Consider the following 24202-nt stretch of genomic DNA (forward strand, 5'->3'; position numbering starts at 1 on the left):
CTTCTTGCTGTTCCTTGAATATACAGACATGCTCTTGCAGCAAGCCTTTTGCCCTTGCTGTTCACTTTGCTTGAGATGCTTCTCTTGCAGATTCATGTGGTTTGCTTCCTTTTCTCTTACGTATATTGGCTCAGTTGTCTCCTTGTCAGATTACTTTAAATCCCCACCATTTGAGGGTTTTGAGCAAAGGAGTATCATAATCTGATATGTTGAAAGGATCACTCTACTGCTGTGATGAGAATAAACTGCAGGCAGACAAGGGCTGAAGCAGTTAAGAGGTGCTTGCAGTGCCTCAGGCTGGAGGTGGTGATAGCTCAGACTGGGGTGGTGGTTGTGAAGGTGGCAAGAATGGTTGGACTGAGATATTTTGAAGTTAAAATCATCATTATTTGCTGAGACTTTGAGCATGGGGTGAGAGAGAAAGATAAGAGTCAAGGAGGATTCTAAGGTCTTTGGCTTGAGAAACCAAAAAAGTGGAATTGCCGTTTACTGAAATGAGGAATAAACACCGAGGAAAGAGCACAGAATTGGGAGTTGAGTTTGGTCATGGTAATTGGATAAATGAAATTTGAATTAGGAAAAGGTCTGGGATGGAGTTATATAATTTGGGGAGTATTCTGGTTTGAGTCTGTTTTGTACCCCAGAAAAGCCATGTCCTTTTAATCCAGCCTTTTGGGGACAGACCTATTGTTGGATGATACTTTTTGATTAGGTTGTTTCCATGGATGTGTAATCCAACCCATTCAAGATGGGTCATAATCACCTTACTGGGGTCCTCTATGGAAGGATAAAAGATGAAACTGAGAGAGCTCAGAGACCCTTAGACAGAATCTCAGAGACATTTTGGAGAAAGCCATTTTGAAACCAGAACCCAGGAGAAGAAGGACCAGCAAACGTCACCATGTGCCTTCTCATGTGACAGAGGAACTCCTGATGCCATCAGCCTTTCCTCACAGAAGGTATCTACTTCTTGATGCCTCAAGTTGGACATTTTCTTGGCCTTAGAACTGTAAATTTGCAACCTAATAAATCCCCGTTGAAAAAGCCAACCTATTTCTGGCATATTGCATTCCAGCAGCTTTAACAAACTGAAACAGGGAATCATCTGCATGGCAGTGGTATTTAAATTCTTTAGTGTGGATGAGATGACCTGAAGAGTGTAGATAAAGAAAAGAGCTCTTGAGGTTACATTCTGGTATACTCCAATGTTCAGAGGAACCCACATAGGAGACTGAGAGGGAGGCCCAATGAGGTAGAGAAGAGCCAAGAGAGAGTAAGACTCTAGAAACTAAGTGAAGAATGTTCTAGGAAAGAAGGAGTGATCAGCTATGTCAAAATGCTGCTGATACAATAAAACTAAATTTAAAAAAATGCTGCTGATAGAACATGTAATAAGATGAGGATTGAGAAATGACCTTTGGATTTGGCAGTAGGAAGGTCATTGGTGACCTTAATGAGATGTTTTGGGGAGAGATGGGGAGGAAAGGGCTCAAGTCAGCCTATTAAAAGAGGAAATATAGACCTCAAATATAGGCTAATTCTTTACAGGAGATTTTTTGTTAAGTGGAACAAATGTGATGGGAGCTGAAAGGCCATGTGGAGTCAAGGAATTTTTTTGTTATATTTTTAATGATGTTTGTATATTGATAGGAGTGAGGAGTAAAGAGAGGAAAGTTGGTTATACAGGAGATAATAGGAGAGACCAAATGGGGACAGTTGTTGGGAACATGTTCTTTTCTGATGAGTGTTCTTCCCTATCGAACTGGATACAGAACTAGGGGAAGACTTTTCTGTTCTCCTCCCCACATCCCCGTAATCCCACGGGGCCACGTGCCTCTCTTATAAGCTCCCACATAACTCTGAAATGTTAAATGTTGCCCCTATACTTACCCTTTCATGGTATGTCCCCTTGTACTTAAAAACTGTCTTCTTTTAGGTCTGTCTGAGTCTTGGTCCAAAGAACCACACTTAGCAGGGTATGCTAGTTCTAGAGACTTAGTATAACACCATAAACATACCTTTCTGGATTATAACAGAAGGCAACGATTGTATTAAGATCATTCACAAACCTTCTCATCCCCCCCACTGCCCCCTCCCACCATGCTGTTTGTGGGTCATTAGGTGACCCTTAACTCTTCCCTCAAGTATTGGGTTGTGAGCAGCCGGAACATGGTGGTGTTCCTTCCTGAGAACAGCTGCTCAGCTCTGAGGTCGGTCCTGTTTCTCATCAGTGTGGCATTCCCAGTGGTATAGTGGCTCCAGTGACTCCGGCTTGCCTCAACTTTGATCCTTTCCTTTCAGTTCTTTTGTTTCTGCCTTGTTTTACAGGGTTAGGCTTACTGTGATGAAGTGCTCTGTTCTTAGCCTGAGGGTTAATGTAAGTTAAATGATGTTGTAAACAGTAAAACAAAGAACAAAAAACCTTGCGGATGTTAGTTGTTATCTTCTAAGTTCAAGGTTTCTGTGTTTGTCTGTGTTTTCAAGGTTTTAGGTCAGAGTTTTAAAATTAGGGCCAGGACTTTGAAGTCAGTTGCTAGGATGCTTGGGGAAATGAAGGTGACTGTTGGGACATCATCTGTAAGAGATGTGCAGGCATGCTTAAGTGTGCAGTCATCCACTCATCCAGGTTTTTTTTTTTTTTTAATGCTTTCTGTGTTTAAAGATACATTTTGGGGAGTTTAAGTTGCTGATTTTTAATGGGGGAAAGTCGGTAGACATATTGACAGCTCTTTAATAGTCACAATATGATAAGCATGGAGAATCTACTCTTTAGAATAGTTTTAGATCATCCACAGAATTGTTTGTTCAAGCAGATGTCATAGTGGAAACTAATATATCAAAATCCCACCCTGAGCTGCACACTTGTAATGAGAGAGGGTGAACGACCCAGAGCCTCACCAGCTTAGCACCTATCCTTATCACTTTTGCAGAGGATCCTTGGAACCCCTATATCTCTGCACAGTCTAGTTGGAAAACCCCTCCTCTAGACCATGACTCAGTTTAAAAAAAAAAAGTGGTTCTCCAGCCTTTCCCATCATAAAAACTAAGAGGGAACCTGTTTTCTTTTACATGAGGTTTATCTTTTAAAAAATAAAAGCTATTATGTAGAGCTTCATTAAATGTTTTAAATTGTCAAACCTCTGTACATCTTTCATATAAAGATTTGTTCATAGAGGAAATTACTGGAATGTATTAGCTGATGATGTTGATGAGCTGCTAGGAGATAGGAATCTTATTTGGGGTGCCAGCTGATATACTGCTTTACATAGGTAGAAGGTTGACCTTTGTATGTACCTCCAGATAAACTATAAAGGATGGCAATACATGTCATCAACTTTGTGGGTCATTTATCAGTGAAGTGGTCTGACTGTTTTACATGAATCCAAAGGTCAGGTCTGTCTCTATTTGGATTTTTAAAATAATAGTCTTATAATCATAGATTCATGTATTCTTTTTATATTTTTAAGAAACAAAAGTAATACTACTGCATTATAATTTTACTGCACATTTAAAATGCAGATTTAAAAAATTCTTATTGTGTTTTTTAGTAACTAATAATTAATAATTCTTTTCTGATCCTCCCCTACTTCTCCAATCTTCTTTTCTTGCCTGATGTAAGGGAACCCAAATTGAAGATAGCTGCATCTTGAACAGGTTGAACTTGTGGCCTTACTGTAATTGTCACTTTCACAATCTATTTTTGATTCTAATCTTATTATACTTTTCTTTCTATAGACTGGTGAATTTTCTGCTCGTTTCCTTTTGAAATTACCAGTGGATTTCAGCAATATTCCCACATACCTTCTCAAGGTAAAAATGTATGGTTATCAGTATGAGAATATATATGAGCTTTTTAAGTGATTATTTAATTCTTAATATTTGTAGGGGTGGTTTCTGAGCATTTTGTTCAGATGATAAAATATATTAAAAATATTTATTGCATGAAGATCCATTGAGTTATTTTGTTACCTACAAGCTAAAATAGTAGCCTTAAAAGTTACTTAGAAATGAGCTTATACTAGATAAAATTAGCATACTTTTGGAAAACATGATTTTTATTTAATAATCTTATTGGGATGTAAGACTTTCGTAGAAATTGTCTAATATGCTCTCTGTTTTTAAGTAGAATTGCATATTAACCATGCTATATGCTAAAGGCCATTAAATTGTCTTTACTTATGTCAGCAATTGATCTCAGACACTTGAAAAGTTGGATTGTCCCACAGAGACTTGAATCTGTTTAGGCCAGTGTATATGGCATTCTCTTTGGCCTAGGGAGCAGATTTTTGAGAAGGGATCTGCAGATGTTATGCAGATGAGAGATGGAATCCAAGTGACCAAGCTATAGTCAGTGTGAGAGAAACTGAATGGACCAGGGAGCAAGTTCTGAACAGGAAGCCTTCAGACCAAGGCCCAGGTTCATCACAGAGAAGGATTTTGGTTGTGACTGAAGGTTTGGCTGACTGCCTTCAGCCCTGGTCACTTACATCCTGTGGGGTGTGAGTAGGCCAGGGTTGGTATGTCAGTCCTCCAGCAAGGCATGAGGTGGCTTTGTGCTCCCCAGGAGGTTGCCGTAGACTGGAAAAATATATTCCTTCCTTTCCGCTTTTAGAAGAAAATAAAGAAAAAAAAAAAAATCATAATCCCATCTCCTTCCCCAGTGATTCCCTCTTCATTCAGCAAATGTTTATTGAATACCTTTGCTATATCAGCAGGGTGCGCCATGCTTGGAATATAGAAGTGAACAAGAAAGATTTTTTTAATCCTCTGCTCTCATGAAGGTTACCATTTAGCCAGGAAGACACATGTTAAAAATGTTTATGATTGTTGGGATGCTGAAGTGCAGGTGCCATAGGAGTGTCTACGTGGGGGTCAGAAACAGGTTCATGGGGCAGTTTATGCTGAGATCTGAAAGACGAGAGAGTTACCTGGGTGAAGAAGGGATGACTGTTCTGTGTGAAAGCCCTGAGGTGGGAAAGAACAGAGCTTTCAAGCAGAATCTTTTGCCAATACCAGTCTTCTGATTAGAATGTCTTTTGTCCTTTCAAATGAGAAAAATAAAGACACTGTTGCCTGTTTTTTTGTGGAGGAGTACTTACTTTAAAAAAAATTTTTTTTATAAAAACAATATATGTATTGTAAAAAATTCCCTTAATATACAGAAATATGAAGGAGAAGTAACAAATGACTGTAAATCCTATCACCCACAAAGGATCGGTGTTACCATTTCAGATGCCTCATTCCAGATGTCTCTACGTGTATGATAGAAGAATAGATAAATATAGTGATAAACAACTTTTATAATGATGAAATTATTTTGTACATGTTTTACAAAAGAATTAATTTGAACTTTAATTTAATAGAAGAGAAGAAAATTGAGGGAAAATTGAAGGAATTACTGAACTGAAGATAAATATTTCTTCCCCAAAAGAGAGAATATTTTATAAAGGTTCACTCTAAAATTTAAAATAGATTGTGAAAAATATTAAAAGGTTATAGACATTATCTTTGTTTTACTTCATGCATAGTATTTTAGACAGGTTGTATTGATAACCTGATATAAAATCTTGACTTGAGACTTTTACACTGATAACGTTTACAATATTTATATACTATACAATAATTTTCTATTGTTTAGTTTGAGAAATCTGTATAAATGGATTAAATATTCACCTCTACTCCTTTTATCGTAACTTCCCCATATCTCTATTATTGATTGATTGATTTCTTATTTGGCTAGATTTCACTGTTAAACATTTTTTCAGAAAGACCTCATGGATATCCTTTTCCTTCAGTTCTTATTTGTGGTGTTAAATGACAACCTTGCTAGGTATACTATTCCTGGGTCATTTTCTCTTTTCCTTAGAACTATGTAGATATTGTTTCATCGTTTAGTGGTATTTAATATTTTTTTGGAGAGGTATAAAGCCAACCAAATTTTTCCCCCATTGGTTGATTTGCCTTTTCTCCTTGGATGTCAGAAGTTTTTTTTCGTTTTTTTTTTTTTTTTTTTTAATTTATCCCTAAATTTTAACCCATTTCTCACTCAGCAACATTCAGGATTTATTTACTTCCATGCTGGTTTCTCTCTTTTTAGGAATGATTTTTGTATTTTCCCATATTTCCATCTATAGTTATATACTTTTGGTCTAATGTAAGAAAACTTCTGCCTTCCTAATTTGATGTTCAGAGAGATAATGATATTTATAGATGTCTGGAAAGAAGATAAAATCTTTGAACAAAGGGCCCAGCATAATAAATCATGTTAATTTTAATAATGACTGGAAGTATGGTAAGGCAGAATATAATAGACTATAGAAAAGATTAGGGAACATTTTTCATACATTCAACCTAAGGGGGAAAATTTTTCTTTTCCACTAAGTAAAATATGGAATTTTTGTGCCTCATTAATCTTTCATTTTGAATTTCCAGTTGACTAGTTTTCCACTCTTTACTCAAGAGTTGTAAAGTCCAAGTGAGGATGGCGTTCAGCAATTTATATAAGTTTCTCCAAACCCCTGTTGTGGAAAATATATGTATTACATCTGTAATTACTAAGTATAATGAATTTGGTTCTGGCAATTACTATTCTCTATTAGAATAGCAAGCAGTTTCCTTGGAAACCCTTATAACTCAGACTTGCTGACCTCATCCATTTGTTCCAATTAAAACTTCATTTTGGCTTGTTTAAGACCAAATTCAGTAGTATGTGAATGACAATATACATGTAATCACTTTAATCCACGGTTCACAATAACATTCTCTGTTTTGATGTGTTGCACCTGGTCATGTTGAGTTGTCTTCTTGCTTACTTAAAATTGATGTTGCCTGTACTTATGTTCTTGAGGGTCAAAGGAAAAAAAAATGCTTCTTGACTCATAATTGATCTAATTTTGTTTATTTTAATTTCATATTTCCAAATTTTATGTTTTAAGAATTCTAACTCTAGATTATTATAGTCTTACTTTCCTTTCCAATCACTTAGTTGAAAGGTGGAACCTATTTGGCAAAATTGGAAAACTTCCACCCCCCAGACTGCTAGGAATGATTTCTCTCCTATACTTGACATGCCTGTATTGCAACACTGTCTGAATCTTTTGTTCATGAAAAGAGAGTAAAGCAACAATGACGAAAAAAGAGAGACATCTTTGTGTAACACAAAATAATGTCAAAAAGTTCCTAGCAGCAGTGTAATAATTTTAGGATAATAATCAAGATGGTAGAGTGAGATGCTTCCTGAATCTGTCCCACCACAGAGCTTTGAATAGCCAGTAAGAGCTTGCAGAAACATTTCTGAAAACTCCAGGAAGTAGTCAAAGGACTGCAGTAATAGGGTGAGCACCAAAAACAAGAAAAAGTCTACTTAAAAGTGGTTGGATTTCTTGGCACCCTGGCTGGCCCTTCCCACACCCTTCATCCACTAGGCATGGAGCCGCCTTTGCTCCCAGTGTGGATCCCCGATCCCAATACTAGAGGGAGCAGAGTAACCCTCGTGCACATAGTGGGAACATGTATGTCTGGCCCAATCTGTCTGGTGGTGGCCTGAGGGACTCACCATCCCAGAACTTGCCCTGTGTATAGAAGGTTGTTCACAGGGCTGAATAGAATGTTGGGGGAGAGCAGTCAAGTTGTCCCTTGCCTATGGCAAGGATTGTTGGCTGTAAGAAATACGTTGCGGTGTCTAGCACCATGAGGAAACTGTTTCCTAGGGAAGAGGGAACATTCCATACTGTGTAAAGGGGGGAATTCCTAGGGCCACACTTGCATGCCCAAGACAAGAGGCAGACACAGAAAGGACCAGGGAGACACCAATGCTTTGGCCTGGAGCCATTATCAAAACTCCTTGTGTGGTTGAGCCCTAAAGGAGAGCACTCTCACAAGTCAACCTGCAGAATGGGAAAGGTGTTTCTGTTTTTCCTCTTTTTTTTCTCCATTAGCTCCTGGCATTCAGGGAAAGCTCTGTCATAATGATAGCTGGATACAAGTTTAAGGAACAGATGCCTCAGAGTCTAAATTCCAGTGATCATACGCTAAAATATTAAAATGTCCAGTTTTCAGCAAAAGGTTAAAAAACATACAAAGAAACAGGAAAGTGATGACCTAGGCAAAGAAGATGAAAGCATTAGAAACCATCAATGAGGCAAATACCAGGCAGAAAGAGAGACTTTGAAAAAATGGTCTTAAATATGGTCAAGGAGCTAAATGAAAACATGGACACAGAATTAAAGGAAATCAGGAAAACAACAGATGTACCCAAAGAAATATTAGTAGAGAGATGGAAATTATGAAAAGGAGTCAAACAGAGATGAAGACCACAGATACAGCAATTAAAAATTCCCTATAGGGATTGAACAGCAGATTGCAGCTGGCAGAAAAAAGAATCCATGAACTTGAAGACAGTTGAAATCATTCAGTCTGAGGGGCAGAAAGAAGAAAGAATGAATAAAAGTGAACAGAGCCTGCGAAACCTGTGGGACACCATGAAGCTTATCAGTATATGCCTCGTGGGAATCCTAGAAGGAGAAGAAAGAGAGAAAGGAGCAGAGAGAATATTCAAAGAAATAATGGCTGAAAACTTCCCAATTTTAATGAAAGACATGAATATACACATAAAATATGTTCAGTGAACTTCAAACAGGATAAACCCGAATAGGCCCATGCCTTGGCATATTGTAATATAACCTTTTAATTCCAAAGATAGAGAATTCTGAAAGGTGCAAGAGAAAAGCAATATATCACATACAAGGGAACCTCAATAAGATTAAGTGCTGATTTCTTGTCAGAAACCATGGAGGCAAGAAGGCAGTGGGGTAAAATAATTTAAAGTGCTGAAAGCAAAATATTGCCAACCAAGAATTCTGTATCTGGCAAAATTGTCTTTCAACAATGAGGGAGCGACTAAAACTTTCACAGATAAACAAAAGCTGAGGAAGTTTGTTGCCACGAGACCTGACCTAGAAGAGATGCTGAAGAGAGTTTTGCAGGTTGAAAGGTAAGGACAATAGACAATAGATCCAAGTCATATGAAGAAATAAAGATATCCATTGAAGGTAACGATATGGGTAAATATAAATGTCACTACTATTGTATTTTTGGTTTGTTATTCCACTTTTTGCTTCCTACAGTATCTAAAATGCAAATGCATAAAATGTAATGATACATCAGTGGTTTTGGACTCCTAAACATGTAATTTGTTACAACAATACATAAAATACAACAGAGGATTATAGGAACATAGTTCATGTATACTATTGAAGAAAAATTGGTATCAAAGCAAATGAGATTGTGATTGGTTTAGGATGTTAAATTTAATCCCATGGTAACTACAAACAAAATATTACAGAATATGAAAGCTCATAGAGGCAGAAATTAGAGTACAGGTTGCCAGTGCAGGGAGTTAATGTGTAATGGGTGTAGGTTTTTGGTTTAGGGAAATGAGAAAGTTACAGTAATGGTAGGCAGTGAGGGTACCACATTACTGTGAATGTGGTTAATCCCATTGTATGATGTGTTTGGGAGTGGTTGAGATGGCTAAGCTCGCATTGTATATATGTTCCCACAATTTAAAAAAGAAGAAAGAGCAAGTAAGACAATGACAAAGGCAATGCGTAATCCTGGATGGGATTTAGAAAGGGAGGAGAAATGGCTGAAAGGAACATTATTGGGACATATAAAAAACCTGGAATATAGACTGTAAGCTCTATATCAATGTTCAATTCCTTGACATTCCTTAAGTGATAATTGCACTTAAGGTGGTTGCATAAGTGAATATCCTTGTTTTGAGTCAATGTACATGTCAGTTTTTTTTTTAATTATTAGTTTTTTCTTTATTAGAGAATTTTTGGGTTTACAGAACAACCATGCATAAAATACAGGATTCCCATATACCACCCCACCACCGACACCTTGCATTGATGTGGAACATTTGTTACAATTGATGATAGCACATTTTTCTAGTTGTACCATTAAGTATGGTTTAACTTACGGTTCACTGTATAGTATAGTTCCATGGATTTTTAAAAAATTTTTATTTTGTTACCATATATACAATCTAAGATTTCCCCTTTTAATCATATTCAGATATATATGTCAGTGCTATTAATTGTGTTCACAATGTTGTGCTACTACCATCCATTACCAAAACATTTCCATCATTCCAAATAGGAACCCTGTAAATTTGAAGCCTCAACTTCCCATTCCCTATCCCTACCCTATCTCCTGGTAACCCATATTCTAGATTCTGACTCTATAAGTTTGCTTATACTACTTCAAATCAGTTAAATCATATAGTATTTGTCCTTTTATGTCTGGCTTATTTCACTCAACACAATGTCTTCAAGGTTAATCCATGCTGTCTGCATGTAGGAGGACTTCATTCCTTTTTACAGCTGTATAATATTCCATTGCATGTGAATACTACATTTTATTTACCCATTCATCCCAATTGTGTAGTTTTTTATTTTACTTTCATGATAAAGTCCTTTTAGGTACAAAAGGTTTTAATTTTGCTGAGATCTCATTTATCTTTTGTTGCTTGTGCTTTGGGTGTAAAGTCTAAGAAAACATTTCCTAACACAAGGTCCTGAAGATGCTACCCTACATTTTCTTCCAGTAGTTTGATAGTTCTGCCATATCTATATATGGAAACTATATATTCCATTTTTAAACAACTTTATTGAGATGCAATTTATATACCATAAAATTCAGACACCGTCAGTAGACCGTTGCTTGGTCTTCACCCTGATCCAGTTCTTGAACATTTCCGTCATCCCACAAAGCTCCCTTGTGCCATCTGCAGCCAGTCCCCCACCTACCTCAGCCCCAGGGACCACGGGGCTGCTTTCTGTCTCTAGAGTTTCCTTTTCTTTTTTAAAAATTGATTTCCTGTAAATAGGTCTTTTGTGTCTGACTTCTTTCACTTCACATAAGGTTTTGGGGTTCCTCCAGGCTGTTTCATGAAATGGCAATTCATTCCTTTCTGTTACTGATAATGCCTTCTTGTATAAATGTACCACTGCTGCTTTTTTGAAACCAATTCAATCGCTGGTGGACATACGGGTTGTTTTCAGTTTGAGTTTTATGAATAATGCTGCCAAGAACCTTCGTGTATAGTCTTTTTTTAATGCAATTTTGTTGCAATGTAATCACATAACATACAATATTCAGTATTCAAAGTGTACAATCAGTTGTTCACAGTATCGTCATATAGTTGGGCTTTCATCACCACATCAAACTTTGAACATTTTCATTACTCCAAAAAATAAAATAAAAATTAAAATAAAAAAGAACTCCAAAACATCCCATTCCCCTCCTCCCCCCATTGTTCATTTACTTTTTTAAAATACAGTTTAATTGAGATATATTCACACACCCTACAGTCATCCACAGTGTACAATCAGTTATTCACAGCACCATCATACAGTTTTGTTTTCATCACCACAATTTTTGAACCTTTTCCTCACTCCAAAATTAAAATAAAAGCAAAAAGAAACCTAAATCTTTCCATCATTTCCATCCCACCCTATTCTTCATCTAATTTTTGTCCCCATTTTCCCACTCATCTGTCCATACACTGTATAAAGGGAGTGTGAGGCACAAGGTGTTCACAATGACGCTGTGCAATCTACATAGTTATACAGTCGTCTTCAAGAATCAAGGTCACTGAGTTGCAGTTTGACAGCTTCAGGTGTTTCCCTCTAGCTATTCCAACACACTAAAGACTAAAAGGTGCTATCTGTATAATGCATAAGAATACCCTCCAGAGTGACTCTCAACTCCATTTGAAATCTCTCAGCCACTGGAACCTTATTTTGTTTCATCTCTCTTCCTCCTTTTGGTCAAGAAGATCCTCTCAATCCCACAGTGCTAGGTCCAGGCTCATCTCCAGGAATTATTTCCCACATTGCCAGGGGTATTCACACCCCTGAGAGTTACATCCAATGTAGGGGGGAGGGCAGTGAGTTCCCCTGCCAAGTGGACTTAGAGAGGAGGGGGGCACGTCTGAGCAACAAAGAGGCTCTCTGGGGTGGGGCGGGGGCGGGGAGGCGGTCTCCTAGGCATAATTATAAGGGGCCTCAGCCTCTCCATTGCAGCAACTAGCCTCATAGGGGAAAGCCCCCAGATCAAGGGCTTGGCCCACTAAATTAGTTCTGCCATTTATATTTAAGTCTTTGATCTATTTTGAGTTCATTTTTGGATAAGGTGTGAGGTAGGTTCCTCCTTCCTTTTTTGGTATTGGAGATCCAGTTTTCTCAGCACATTTTTTGAAGAGGCTGTTCTTTACCAGTTGAATTGTCTTTGCCACCTTGTCAAAATCAGTTGTCCATAAATGTGAGGAATGATTTCTGAGCTCTCAATTTGATTCCATTGGTCTATATGTCGTCCTTGTGCTAGTACCATGCTGTTTTGTTTACTGTAGGCTTACAATGAATTTTAATAGTAGGAAGTATGAGGCCTCTAACTTCATTATTATTATTTTTTAAGATGGCTTTGGCTATTCTGGGCCCCACTTATAAATTTGATGATTGATTGGCTTTCCCATTTCTACAAAGAAGATTGTTGGAATTTTGATTGGGGTTGCATTGAACCATTAAATTGCCTGGGATTTTATTGACATCTTGATGATATTTAGTATTTCAATCCATGAACATGGATGTTTTTTAAGTCTTCTTTGATTTCTTTTAGCAATGTTTTGTAGTTTTCTGTGTTCAAGTCCTTTAAATCCTTGGTTAGATTTATTGCTAGATATTTGATTCTTGTGATTGTTACTGTGAAGGAAATAGTTTTCTTGATTTCTTCTTATGATTGCTCATTGCTTATGCATAGAAACACTATTGGTTTTGAGATATTGATCTTGTACCCCATCAGTTTGCTGAATTCGTTTATTACATCTAAGAACTTTGTTGTGGATATTTTAGGATTTAGTGTATATAGGAACATATCATCTGCAAATAATGGATGTTTTACTTCTTTCTTTCCAATTTGGATGCTTTTTATTTCTTTTTCTTGCATAATTGCTCTGACAGGAACTTCCACTACAATGTAGGGACAGTGGGTATCCTTGTTTTGTTCCTGATCTTAGAGGGAAAGCTTTCAGTCTTTCACCATTAAGGCAGTTTGAACGGTGGGAATTTCATATATGCCTTTTATCATGTCAAGGAAGTTTCCTTCTTTTCCTGGTATTCTAAGTGTTTTTATCATGAAGAGGTGCTGTATTTTGTCAAATGCCTTTTCTGCATCAATTGAGATTATTGGTGGGTTTTTTTCCCCACTTTGTTTTGTTAATATGGCTTATTACATTAATTGATTTTCTTAATGTTGAACTAACCTAGCCTACCAGGGATAAATCCCACTTGATCATGGTGTATAATTCTTTTAATATGTTGTTGGATTCGGTTTGCTAGAATTTTGTTGTGGATTTTTGCATCAGTATTCATAAGAGATATTGGTATGTAGTATTCTTTTCTTGTGGTGTCTTTATCTGGCTTTGGTATGATGGTGATGTTGGCCTTTTAGAATGAATTAGGGAGTGTTTCCTCCTATTCTGTTTTTTGGAAGAGTTTGAGCAGAATTGGAGTTAAGTTTTCTTGGAATGTTTGATAACATTCCCCTGTGCACCCATCTGGTCCTGGACTTCTCTTTATTGGGAGGTTTTTGATGATTGATTCATTCTCTTTACTAGTAATTGGTTCCTGAGATCTTCTGTTTCTTCTTGAGTCAATGTAGGTGGTTTGTGTGTTTCTAAGAATCTGTCCATTTCATCTATGTTATCTAATTTATTAGCATACATTTGTTCATAGTATCCTCTTATAGTCCTTTTTATTTTCAGTGGGGTTGGTAGTAATGTCCCCCTGTTAATTTCTGATTTTCGTTATTTGTATCTTCTCTCTTCTTTTCTTTGCCAGTCTAGGTAAAGGTTTGGCAATTTTATATCTTTTCAAAGATCCAGCTATTGGTTTTGTTGATTCTCTCTGCTTTTTTTTTTTTTTTTTCCTATTTCATTTATCTCTGCTGTAATCTTTGTTATTTCTCTCCTTCTGCTCACATTGAGTTTAGTTTATTGTTCTTTTTCTGATTCTTCCAGTTTTGATGTTAGGTCTCTGATTTGAAGTCTTCTTTTTTAGTGTAAGCATTTAGAGCTATAAATTCTCTCTCAGCACTGCCTCCACTGCATCCCATAAGTTTTGGTATATTGTACTTTCATTTACATTCTCCTGAAGTTATTTCCTAATTTTGCTTCTGATTTCCTCTTTAACCCATTGTTTGTTTAAGAGTATGTTGTTTATTTTCTACATATTTGTGAATTTCCCATTTCTCCCTCTGTTATTGATTTCTAGTTTCATTCCATTGTGGTCGGAGAAAGTACTTTCTATGATATCAAGATGTTTGATTTATTGAGACTTGTTTTTTGATCCAACGTATGTTCTATTCTGGAGAATGATCCATGTTGTGATGGTTAGATTTGTGTGTAACTTGGCCAGGTGATGGTGTCCAGGTATCTGGTCAAACAAGCACTAGCCTAACCATTACTGCAAAGACATTTGTGGCTGGTTAATAAATCAGAAGGCTGGTTTATTATCAGTCAATTGACTGCACCTGTGACTGATTACATCAACAAAGAGCATGTCTTTTGCAATGAGAGAATTCAATCAGCTGGATTTAATCCAATGAGTTGAAGACTTTTAAGGAAGAGAGAAAGAAGACCTTCACTGCTTTGGCTAGTCAGCAAAGCGTTTCCTGAGGAGTTTATCAGACACCTTCATCAGAGTTACGAGTTTGCTGCCTGCCCTGTGGAATTTGGACTCGTGCATCCCCACAGTTGCATAAGACACTTTTATAAAATCTTGTATTTACAGATATCTCTTGTTGATTCTGCTTCCCTAGAGAACCCTAACTAATACACATGTGTACTTAAGAAGGATATGTGTTCTGTTTTTGTTTAGTGAAGTGTTCTATATATGTCTGTTAGGTCTAGTTGGTTTAGACTATCATTCAAGTCTTGCGTTATTGATCTAATGTCTAGATAGTCTATCCATTATTGAGAGTGGTATGTTAATGACTCCTTCTATTAATGTAGAACCATCAGTTTCTCACTTCAAATCTGTCAGTATTTGCTTCATATATTTTGGGGCGCTGATGTTAGGTATATATATGTTAGTAATTGTTACATCTTTCTGTGAATTGACCTCTTCATCAGTGTATAAAGGCCATCTTTGTCCCTTATAACTGTTATGGACATAGTCTGTTTTGTCTGATATTAGTATAACCACCCCAATTCTCTTTTGGTTTTACTGGCATGATATGTTTTTTTCCATCCTTACACCCTCAACCTACTTGTATCTTTAATTTAATATGGGTCTCTTGTAGAGAGCATGTAGTTGGGTCATGCTTTTTTATCCATTCTGCCAATTTCTGCCTTATGACTAGAGAGTTTAATCCATTTATATTTGAAGTCACACTGATAAAACAGGACTTTCTTTTGACATTTTGCTATTTAGTCTTTGTAAGTCTTATACCTTTTTTGTCCCTCAATTTTGTTAATACATACTTTTATGTTTATTTGCTTTTTTGGTTGTACTATATTGAGTGCCCTCTCATTTCTATCTGGATATAGTTGTCATCTGTTTTCTTTGTGGTTACCATTGGGTTAAAATTTAACTTACTATATATATAGCCATCATATTTTATTTGATACCAAGTTAACTTCAATAGCATGCACATGTACTTTTCCTGTATCCCTCTGTCCCCCACCATTTTTTTGTACTTGTTACCGCTTATGTATTTGTACATTGCATGTCTAAAAACATAGATTTATCATTACTTTTTATTCATTTGCATTTTATCACCATAGTAAGAAAGAAGTGGAGTTACATACTGACAACAATGCATTATAATAATATTGGAATTTAATTACTCAAATGATTACGTTTTCTGCAGGTCTTTCTTTATGTTGCTTTGAACCACTGTCTGGTGTCCTTTCCTTTCAGTCTAAAGAACTCCCTTTAGCATTGCTCATAGGGCAGGTCTAGTGGTGATGATCTCCCTCAGCTTTTGTTTATCTGAGAATGTCTTAATCTGTCCCTCATTTTTGAAAGAGCCATCGTTAACTGTTTCTCTGTTTGTCCTGTACTCTTTTGTTGCACTCAGTATATTTTAGTATTTTAAAATGTTAATCCCAATTTATTCATTGAGATCTCTAGTTTCTTGGTTTTGTAATGAGCTGGTCATAAGACAGATTTTCTTGAATTTCAGGCCTCTTATCAGGAAGGTCTGCCCAAGGCAAATGCAGGGTTCAGAGTTTTCCCTTTCTAACTGGGCTTCTGTCTTTTCCTGGGTTTTTGCTTGTTAGTTATTTTGCAGTTCCTGTTTACTGGAGTTTTGTTGTCTCCTCTTTTTCCTAGGAGACAGACCTCCCTGTCCTAGGTGTTTTGACGCCAGCAGGCCCTTGTCCTGGACTGTCTGCCTCTATAAATTTTCATACTCCTTTCATTCTCAAGCTTTTACCTGGAGGGCAAATTCTGGGAGAAGGGTACACCGGAGAGGACTTTCCCAAGTCAGTCTTTCTCAGTCAAAACAGGGCCAGGTATCCATGAAAGGGGTGCAGAATGGCTCCAAGGTGCCATTCTTCCTCCAAGGATCAGGAAGGTCTCCACGAGCTTCTATGATGACACCCCTGAACTGAGCTTTCGTGCCCTGCCCAGAAAATGCAGCCCTTCAGTGTGGCATCTTTAATTCTCCACCGTTACTGCCCTAAGGAAGTGTGGCATCTCTAAGTCTCCACTGTCGCTGCCCCTGCCCTCGTCCAGGGAACATTGGAACAATGGCCAACACCACCTTTTTCTGGTCAGGTTGAAAAAATGGCTACTCTCAAAGCCAGGCCCACAGAGATCCAAATTTTCTAATCAAAAGCCATGATCAGTGATTTGCCATGTCCACCCATGTTTTTGAGGCAGAGGATTTTTATGTCCCTTTCTGTCACCAGTGAGCTAGACAGGGGATGGTACTATGAAATATGTTGACTTAAACAATGGGTATTTATTAGCTTACAGTTTTGAGGTCAGGAAAATGTCTAAATCAAGGCATCATCAAGGTGAAGCTTTCTTCCCAATGAACAGCTGCTGGCAATCCTCGGCTCCTCTGCCACATGGCAAGGCACATGGTAGCGTCTTTTGGTCTCTCCCTTATCTTCCAGGTTTCATTGATTCCAGCTTCTTGCCTCTATGGCTTCTTTCTTTGTCTGAATTTCAATCTCTTATAAAGGACTTCAGTAATAGGATTAAGGTCTATCCTGATTGAGTAGGGCCACACCTTACCTGAAGTAACCTCTTCAAAAAATCCTTCCTACTGTGGGTTTATATCCCCAAGCATGGATTAGACTTAAGAATATGTTTTTTTGGGCTACATACAGCTTCAGACCATCACAAGGAGTTTAGTAATATGCTGAAATTCTCTGTTATGGAGTTTGTGTTATTTTTGTAAATGTCCTATAAGTTTGAAAGTATTTCAAAATAAAAAGTTTAATAAATTTGAATTAAACTCCCTGATTTCATAGAATCAGCATACTCTTCATCAGCATGAAGAAATGCTAAGTTAAAGTAGAATCTGATGTGTAAATATTGAGATAGCATAGAGTTTCAGCATGTGCTGTACTGATTTTCTGTGGTGCAATTTCATTACGTTAAGATGAAAGCCATCATCAACTCATAAATTTATATTACCAAGTGTACCTATTTTATCCACTAAGAGAGCCCATTAATGTTATAGTGAAAAAGGCATCAAATTTTCATTGATTTGATTTGGTTTAATACTATATTCTAAGCGTATATGGTTCTTATATGTGATGGGTGAATTCATTCTGAATATGAAGCCTAACTTCAGAATCTGGATTTTACTCTTGATTAAGGTAAATAAAAGGATTATATAAATCATTTACATAGGAATTCTGTCAGTGCAGGGTAGAAACCCAACACAAATTGGTGTGTACCAAAAAGCAAAATAAGTATAAATCCTCTGCTTCCCTAGCAGGACACAGGCCCCAGATTTCATTGTCTGTAGGTCAGGCACAGGTCAGTTTCTCCACATTTCTCCCACTTGGTGTCTGTGGGGCGTATTTGGGGTCTGCAGAATGAAGGGGGGTTGCCGAGCTGGTAAAAGTGTAAGTATTCACTATAGTTAGTAACTAAAGATTGTTATATAATTGCATACTTTCTGTTAAGGAAGAGCTAGTCATCAGAGGATGCTGTTCTTTATTTTCTTTAGTGTGTGCTATAAATTGACTTATGTGTATTCTTGTCTTTATTTTTATCCTAAGAATTATTAAACCTAAGACTATGATGCTTACTAAGAAAACATTTTTTTTCTTTCTGGAAAATCACACTCCATAGTGAGATAACTAAGGAAGAGGTTCTAGTTGTCTACAAAAATGCTTATCATCTGAACAAGAATTACTCAGAAACTAAGAATACAGTATTTGGAGGGAGGGGAAACTTACTTGTAAACATGATGTGTGTTGTAATTATCCTCTTAAAGTAATAAGCCAACTTTACACACAATATAGTGAAGTTAAAATCCTGTAGTTAGGAATCCCTGCAGCAGCAGCATTTGAAGAAATATCTAGGAAAATCTCTGCATCTCATGGATCTGGAAGGTAAATAGCAATTATTTCCTGCTGATCGTGGATATGACAACCATAGCCTTTCAAAAAACCAATGTAAAAAAAGTTTACTTTTTTCATAAGATAAGAAAGGATCATAATTTTTATATAGTTTAAATAGTTGTTGGAGTGTCTCTTAAAGTAGGTACCATTGAGCCCCAGCCCAGGCCGGAAACAGTGCTGTGACCAGTTTACTAAGACTGAATGAAGTTCTTGGACTTCTAGTTTCTACAGGAACCTTGTTGGCATCATTTAACATCACACAGCGAGTCCATTCATCCTTATGGAGTGCTTGCTGCAATTTAGTTCCACTGTAGAATCTGAATCTTGATAGTATATGGAAATGAATTAAGGGAGAAAAAGCTAAAAATAGGCCATCTGTATCAGGAGATGAGGCTCTCATCCTTCTTTTGAAGCCACTATAGGTGTATTTATTAGTTGGGGCACACTGAGTACAGGGTAGTAGCATATAGGTCACTGTGCCAAACAGAGGTCAGCTTATTAAGACAGGTGCAGTAACCTAGCACAGGCAGACAGATGTAGTGATCTATCCAGGTTGTAACCACACACTTGTCTAAGGAAGTCACTAACATGAGAAGAGCATCAGAGGGTCCTTGTGTGCTGACGTTATCCTGTATAGATGCTGACTCCTCAGACTGACATTGGCTAGCAAGTTCACCTGCTTATAGTCAGTCTGCTTTCTGATCAAACTTAGGTTGGCAAACTCAGATGCTCACACTTGGGGGTAGAGGCGACAAGAGGCGCAGGCAGGCAAGTAATAAAAAAGAGTGAATCTGGAGTGATCCAGTATAATAGAAAGGGGTGAGAACTGTAAAAAACTAGCATGTGTGTGCTTTATTTAAGGCAACAGCTATTACTCAGCTAGAGTTGTCTCCATGTGAGAGTATGAAACTAGTGCTGCCAGATACACAGATGTTATTAAAAGGAGCCCAGAATCTTAGTGCTTTTTCTTTTTTTAAATATGAGAAACACCTGCTTTTTAAGTTATGGCAATGGATAAATATTTTTAACAAACACTATGCAGGCCAGACAGAACACCTCTGTATTGGCCATGGCCTGTGGGTTCATTTGGGACCCTTCCCCTAAAATCTAAGAGTCTGATAGCCAGGTGAGCAGCAGAAAGAGTGATTTGAAGAGCATCTCTGGTACAACTCTCCATAGCACAGGGTGGCTGGTCACTGATTACTGGAAAATGACATCAGTTGATTGATTGATACCATTTTACCTTTAGATGTAGAGACCCAGATTCTGAACAAGGGGACCCTTCTGTTCTTCAGGCTACTGAATCTGTGTCCAGGGCCACTCACTGGAAGATGGCTGATGAATAGATTAGGCCCAGGTGTTCCAGGGCAAAGAAAATAAATTTTAAAATTATCTCTTGACATGTATGCTCTTGTGTCTTTTGTTGTGATGTGTGAGACACCAAAATTCTGTTGGATGCTTATTCAACTTGATTGTGGTCACTTGAAGTCATAGAGAACCACTGAGGTGACTTGGTTCCCTGTGATTATTGTAGGAGGCTATTTTGGAGCCAAGGAAAATTTGGGGAGATTGTACCCATTCTACAGAGTCTTCTCCAGGGAATCTTGTAAACGGGGGCAAGGAGTTACCAGGCAACAGGGGCTACATTTAACCTTGAATGATCCTGGTTAATGCTAAGTTGGTTGTTCTCAACTTGGGCTGCTCTGGTACCCTGACCCCACCCTATTAAATCAGAATTGTGGAGGTGTGGCCCATGTATCTTTTTATTTTTAAAGTTCTTCAGGTGATTCTAATGTGCGGCAGGGTTGAAAACTTTTCCAAGTAGAAACCATAGAGTTGATAAACTGGGATACAAATGGATTTATTGGCATGAGAGCATGTCTGAAACTGTCCCTAATGCCTCTAGCATCATTTACAAATGAGTACTGGAAGTCATTAGCTTTGAAGGGTGGGAAAGGGGAATAGAACTAACTTGTTTTGAGTAAAAGCCATTTGCCTGGAACCAGGTTAGGTGCTTTATGTACATTATCTTATTTAAAAATTTCAACAACTCTGTGGGATAGGATTCCCCCGCTCCCTTGATAAGGGCTCTGGGTGTGCAAATACATTAAAAAAAAACTAGTTCAGTGAGCTACTAGTGGAATTTGGATGCAAGTCTCCCTGGCTCCAAAGCTAGTGGTATTTCCAACCCACCACTCTGCAGCAAGAAACCTCTGCATTACTATAGTATTTTAGCTTTAGTAGTGGAAGTGGGAAGCCAAGACTCCTTAGGTCTGTCTTGAAGGAGAGAAAATAAATGAGTAATAAGAAAAGACCTTGAGTTGATTTGAGGGCTGCAGTGTCTGTGTTCCAGTACGAACTTGTTTGGAGTTTCAGAGGGTGCAATGCAGATATGCTCTGAGCTTTGTGAAATGCTGACATGGCTCGAACAAAGAAAGAGGGTCACTGAATCAGGTGAGAGTGGGAGTTGCAGTTCATGAGGATTCTAGGAACAGCACAAACAAGAGAGAAAACCATCAGGAAGAAGAGAAGTTAATTGGTGAAAACGGAAAACGGGTGAAAGAAGAGGGAGATATGGGGAGCCTCAGATGGCCTTTTGTGGTTTTCAGTCCCAAGTTCACGTGACTGGAAATTGGAAACTACACTGCTCTATAGTGATACTGAGATTCTTTCCCACGGTAGGAAAGTTTAATTGTGTTAATACATCAAATCAGAAACCAAAATGAAGAGGCCAAGTAGGCTTGCACATGGGAATACTACTGGAGAAATTAGGGGCTGAGGAGATGGGCCATAGACTTCTTCCCTTTCCTTCTGATTTACACTATTGGATGGCATTAAGGGGGCAGCTCAGTAAGACCCAGTGGATGACAGGAGAACTGAGGTAACACAGCTCCTTCTTTTCACCCTGCTGTACTGTAAGCTACTGCTAACAGCCGTAATGGAGTGCCCAGAAATGGGCTTGGCTTGGGTTTTGAGTAGAGGACTGTGCAGAATTCCTAAGTATTGTTTTTGAGTTAAAGTGATACTAAAATCTGTAGAGGATTAGACAAACAAACAAACAAACAAAAATACAAGGATAATCATTGTCCCCAATTCCTTATGATATAGTTGATAAGATCAAGTTAAACAGTAATTGAAAACCAGTGAAGTACTAACTTGTATACTACATGTAGAGTAGGCATCTTTTTTTAAAAACGGTATATACTGTTATGGATTGGAATGGTTGGAAAACCTTTCTGACTACGTTTGGGCATAAGCTAGACCTCCAAAGAGGAGGAGCTTTTGAAGGCTGGAAGGGAAAGAAGGGCAGCTCAGATGTGGAGGATTCTGTGATCAGTGCTGGGACTAAGCAGGCATAATTGATTTGGGGAGTAGATAGTAATCTAGGCTTGAAAATAAATTTCCTGCAAGAGACTAATGAGAGATAAAACTGGAAAGACACTTTGGGAAAGTCCTACGTGCTAGGAGAATGATTTCAGACTTCGTTAAGCAGGTAGTCTTTACGCCCTTCTACATAGACTCTCAGGATACTAGTTTCCTATTTTATTTCCTTAGCTTCATTCCTTCCCACTTCTAATCCCCTGTAATTCATTGCCAGAGTAGAGTACTTTAATCTTCTCTTGAAACCAATAATGACTTCTTGTTGGATATTGCTTCCAGAGCCCACCCTCCCACGCTCTTAATGTGCTCTTAATCTGAAACAGGCAGCTTTCCTTCTTGTCCTGCCAGAGTTCTGAGAATTCCTATTACCTTCACTTTGCTCATACACTTTCTCCTAGCTCTGGAAGCCCGTATCCTTCAGTCTCTTTCTGGAGAATTTACTTATTTGACATAAGAGGAGAGTGAAGCCCAAAGAAGTTCAAGTTGCTTGTCTGAGACCTTAAGTGTCTAGTGGGAGCTGATGTCGGAATGTCTAGTCTTGATAGTTTATTGGCAGTTGGGACTAGAGAGAAGAAAAGAGGGGAAAAGGGTGCTATTGAAATCAAGGTGAGCTTTTTGAAAGAGGAAATTTAGTATACAACCATGCGAAAGCCAAGGTCCAAAGTTGGAGGATCCAGTAGAAGATAATGGTCATATGGGTAGAAGGCCCAGGAGCCCAGTCATAAGCTACAGGTTTTAAGATGTTCATGAAAAAGAGAATGTTCAAATGCCATTGAAAAACAATAATAGAACCAAGAAAATACATTTGATTTGGCAAGGAGTTGGTGAGATTTGATTTGGCAAGGGTTGGTGAGAGTAGACAGAATATTTTCAGTAGAATGGTCAGGATAGAAGCCAGATTGTTGGCGTCAGTGAGGATGTGAATGATTAGGAAATATACTCTGTGGATATTTGACAAAATGAGTTGTGGAAATGGCATGTGAACTTAAAAACTGGAATGATCAAGTAAATTTTTGAGAGGAAATAACTGAAATGATAGTGTAGTAGCCAAAATAATCATATTTTGGCTTTTTGTGAAATAGTGTTAATTTATGGTATACTTGAATACAATAATCTTACTGATGTTCTCTTTTTGAAAAGTTTAAAAAGCTGTTACTCGGGAAAATTCATTTCAAATGATGCTATTATTCTTTCTTATAGTAAGGGGAAATAGATAATGGCATGAGTTTTTTTTTTTTTTTTTTGTTAATTTCTTTTTTTTTTTATTAAATTCAGTTTTATTGAAATACATTCACACACCATACAATCATCCATGATATACAATCCACTGTCCACAGTATGATAACATAGTTATGTGTTCATCACCACAATCTGTCTCTGAACATTTTCCTTACATCAGAAAGAACCAGAACAAGAATAAAAAATAAAAGTGAAAAAAAACACCCAAATCATCCCCCCATCCCACCCCATTTGTCCTTTAGTTTTTATCCCCATTCCTCCACTCATCCATACACTAGATAAAGGGGGTGTGATCCACAAGGTCTTCACAATCACACTGTCACCCCTTGTAATCTACATTATTGTATAATTGTCTTCAGGAGTCCAGACTGCTGGGTTGGAGTTTGGTAGTTTCAGGTATTTACTTCTAGCTATTCCAATACATTAAAGCCTAAGAGGTGTTATCTATATAGTGCATAAGAATGTCCACCAGAGTGACCTCTCGACTCCATTTGGAATCTCTCAGCCACTGAAACTATTTCGTCTCATTTTGCATCCCCCTTTTGGTCAAGAAGATACTCTCAGTCCCACGATGCCGGGTCCACATTCATCCCCGAGAGTCATACTCTGCATTGCCAGGGAGATTTACACCCCTGGGAGTCGGGTCCCACGTAGGCGGGAGGGCAGCAAGTTCACCTGTTGAGATGGCTCAGTTAGAGAGAGAGAGGGGGCCACATCTGAACAACAGAGAGGTACTCAGGGGGAGACTCTTAGGCACCATTACATACAAGTTTAGACTCTCCTTTGTGGTAATGAGCTTCATAAGGGCAAGTCCCATGCTCGAGGGCTCAGCACATCAAACCGCCAGTCCCAGTGTTTGTGAAAACATATGCTAGAGGATCAGCATCTCAAAGTTTAGAGATAGGCCTTACACTTCAGGGATAGAGT

The 24202-nt window shown here is 37.9% G+C and overlaps 1 protein-coding gene across 3 annotated transcripts in view; it reads left to right on the plus strand.

Moving 5' to 3' along the window:
- BABAM2 (BRISC and BRCA1 A complex member 2) overlaps positions 1-24202 on the plus strand; it is a 514378-nt gene that overhangs the window by 188614 nt on the left and 301562 nt on the right. For all 3 annotated transcript variants that reach the window (XR_005213277.1, XM_037812636.1, XM_037812635.1), the window contains exon 6: positions 3736-3810. Coding sequence is in view for 2 of the 3 variants with exons in the window: in XM_037812636.1 (XP_037668564.1) it covers positions 3736-3810 (75 nt within the window). In the remaining variant the exon portion in view is untranslated. The remainder of the gene's footprint in view (positions 1-3735; positions 3811-24202) is intronic.

The sequence above is a fragment of the Choloepus didactylus genome, chromosome 20 (genome assembly GCF_015220235.1).
Source record: "Choloepus didactylus isolate mChoDid1 chromosome 20, mChoDid1.pri, whole genome shotgun sequence".
Classification (NCBI taxonomy): Eukaryota; Metazoa; Chordata; class Mammalia; order Pilosa; family Megalonychidae; genus Choloepus; species Choloepus didactylus.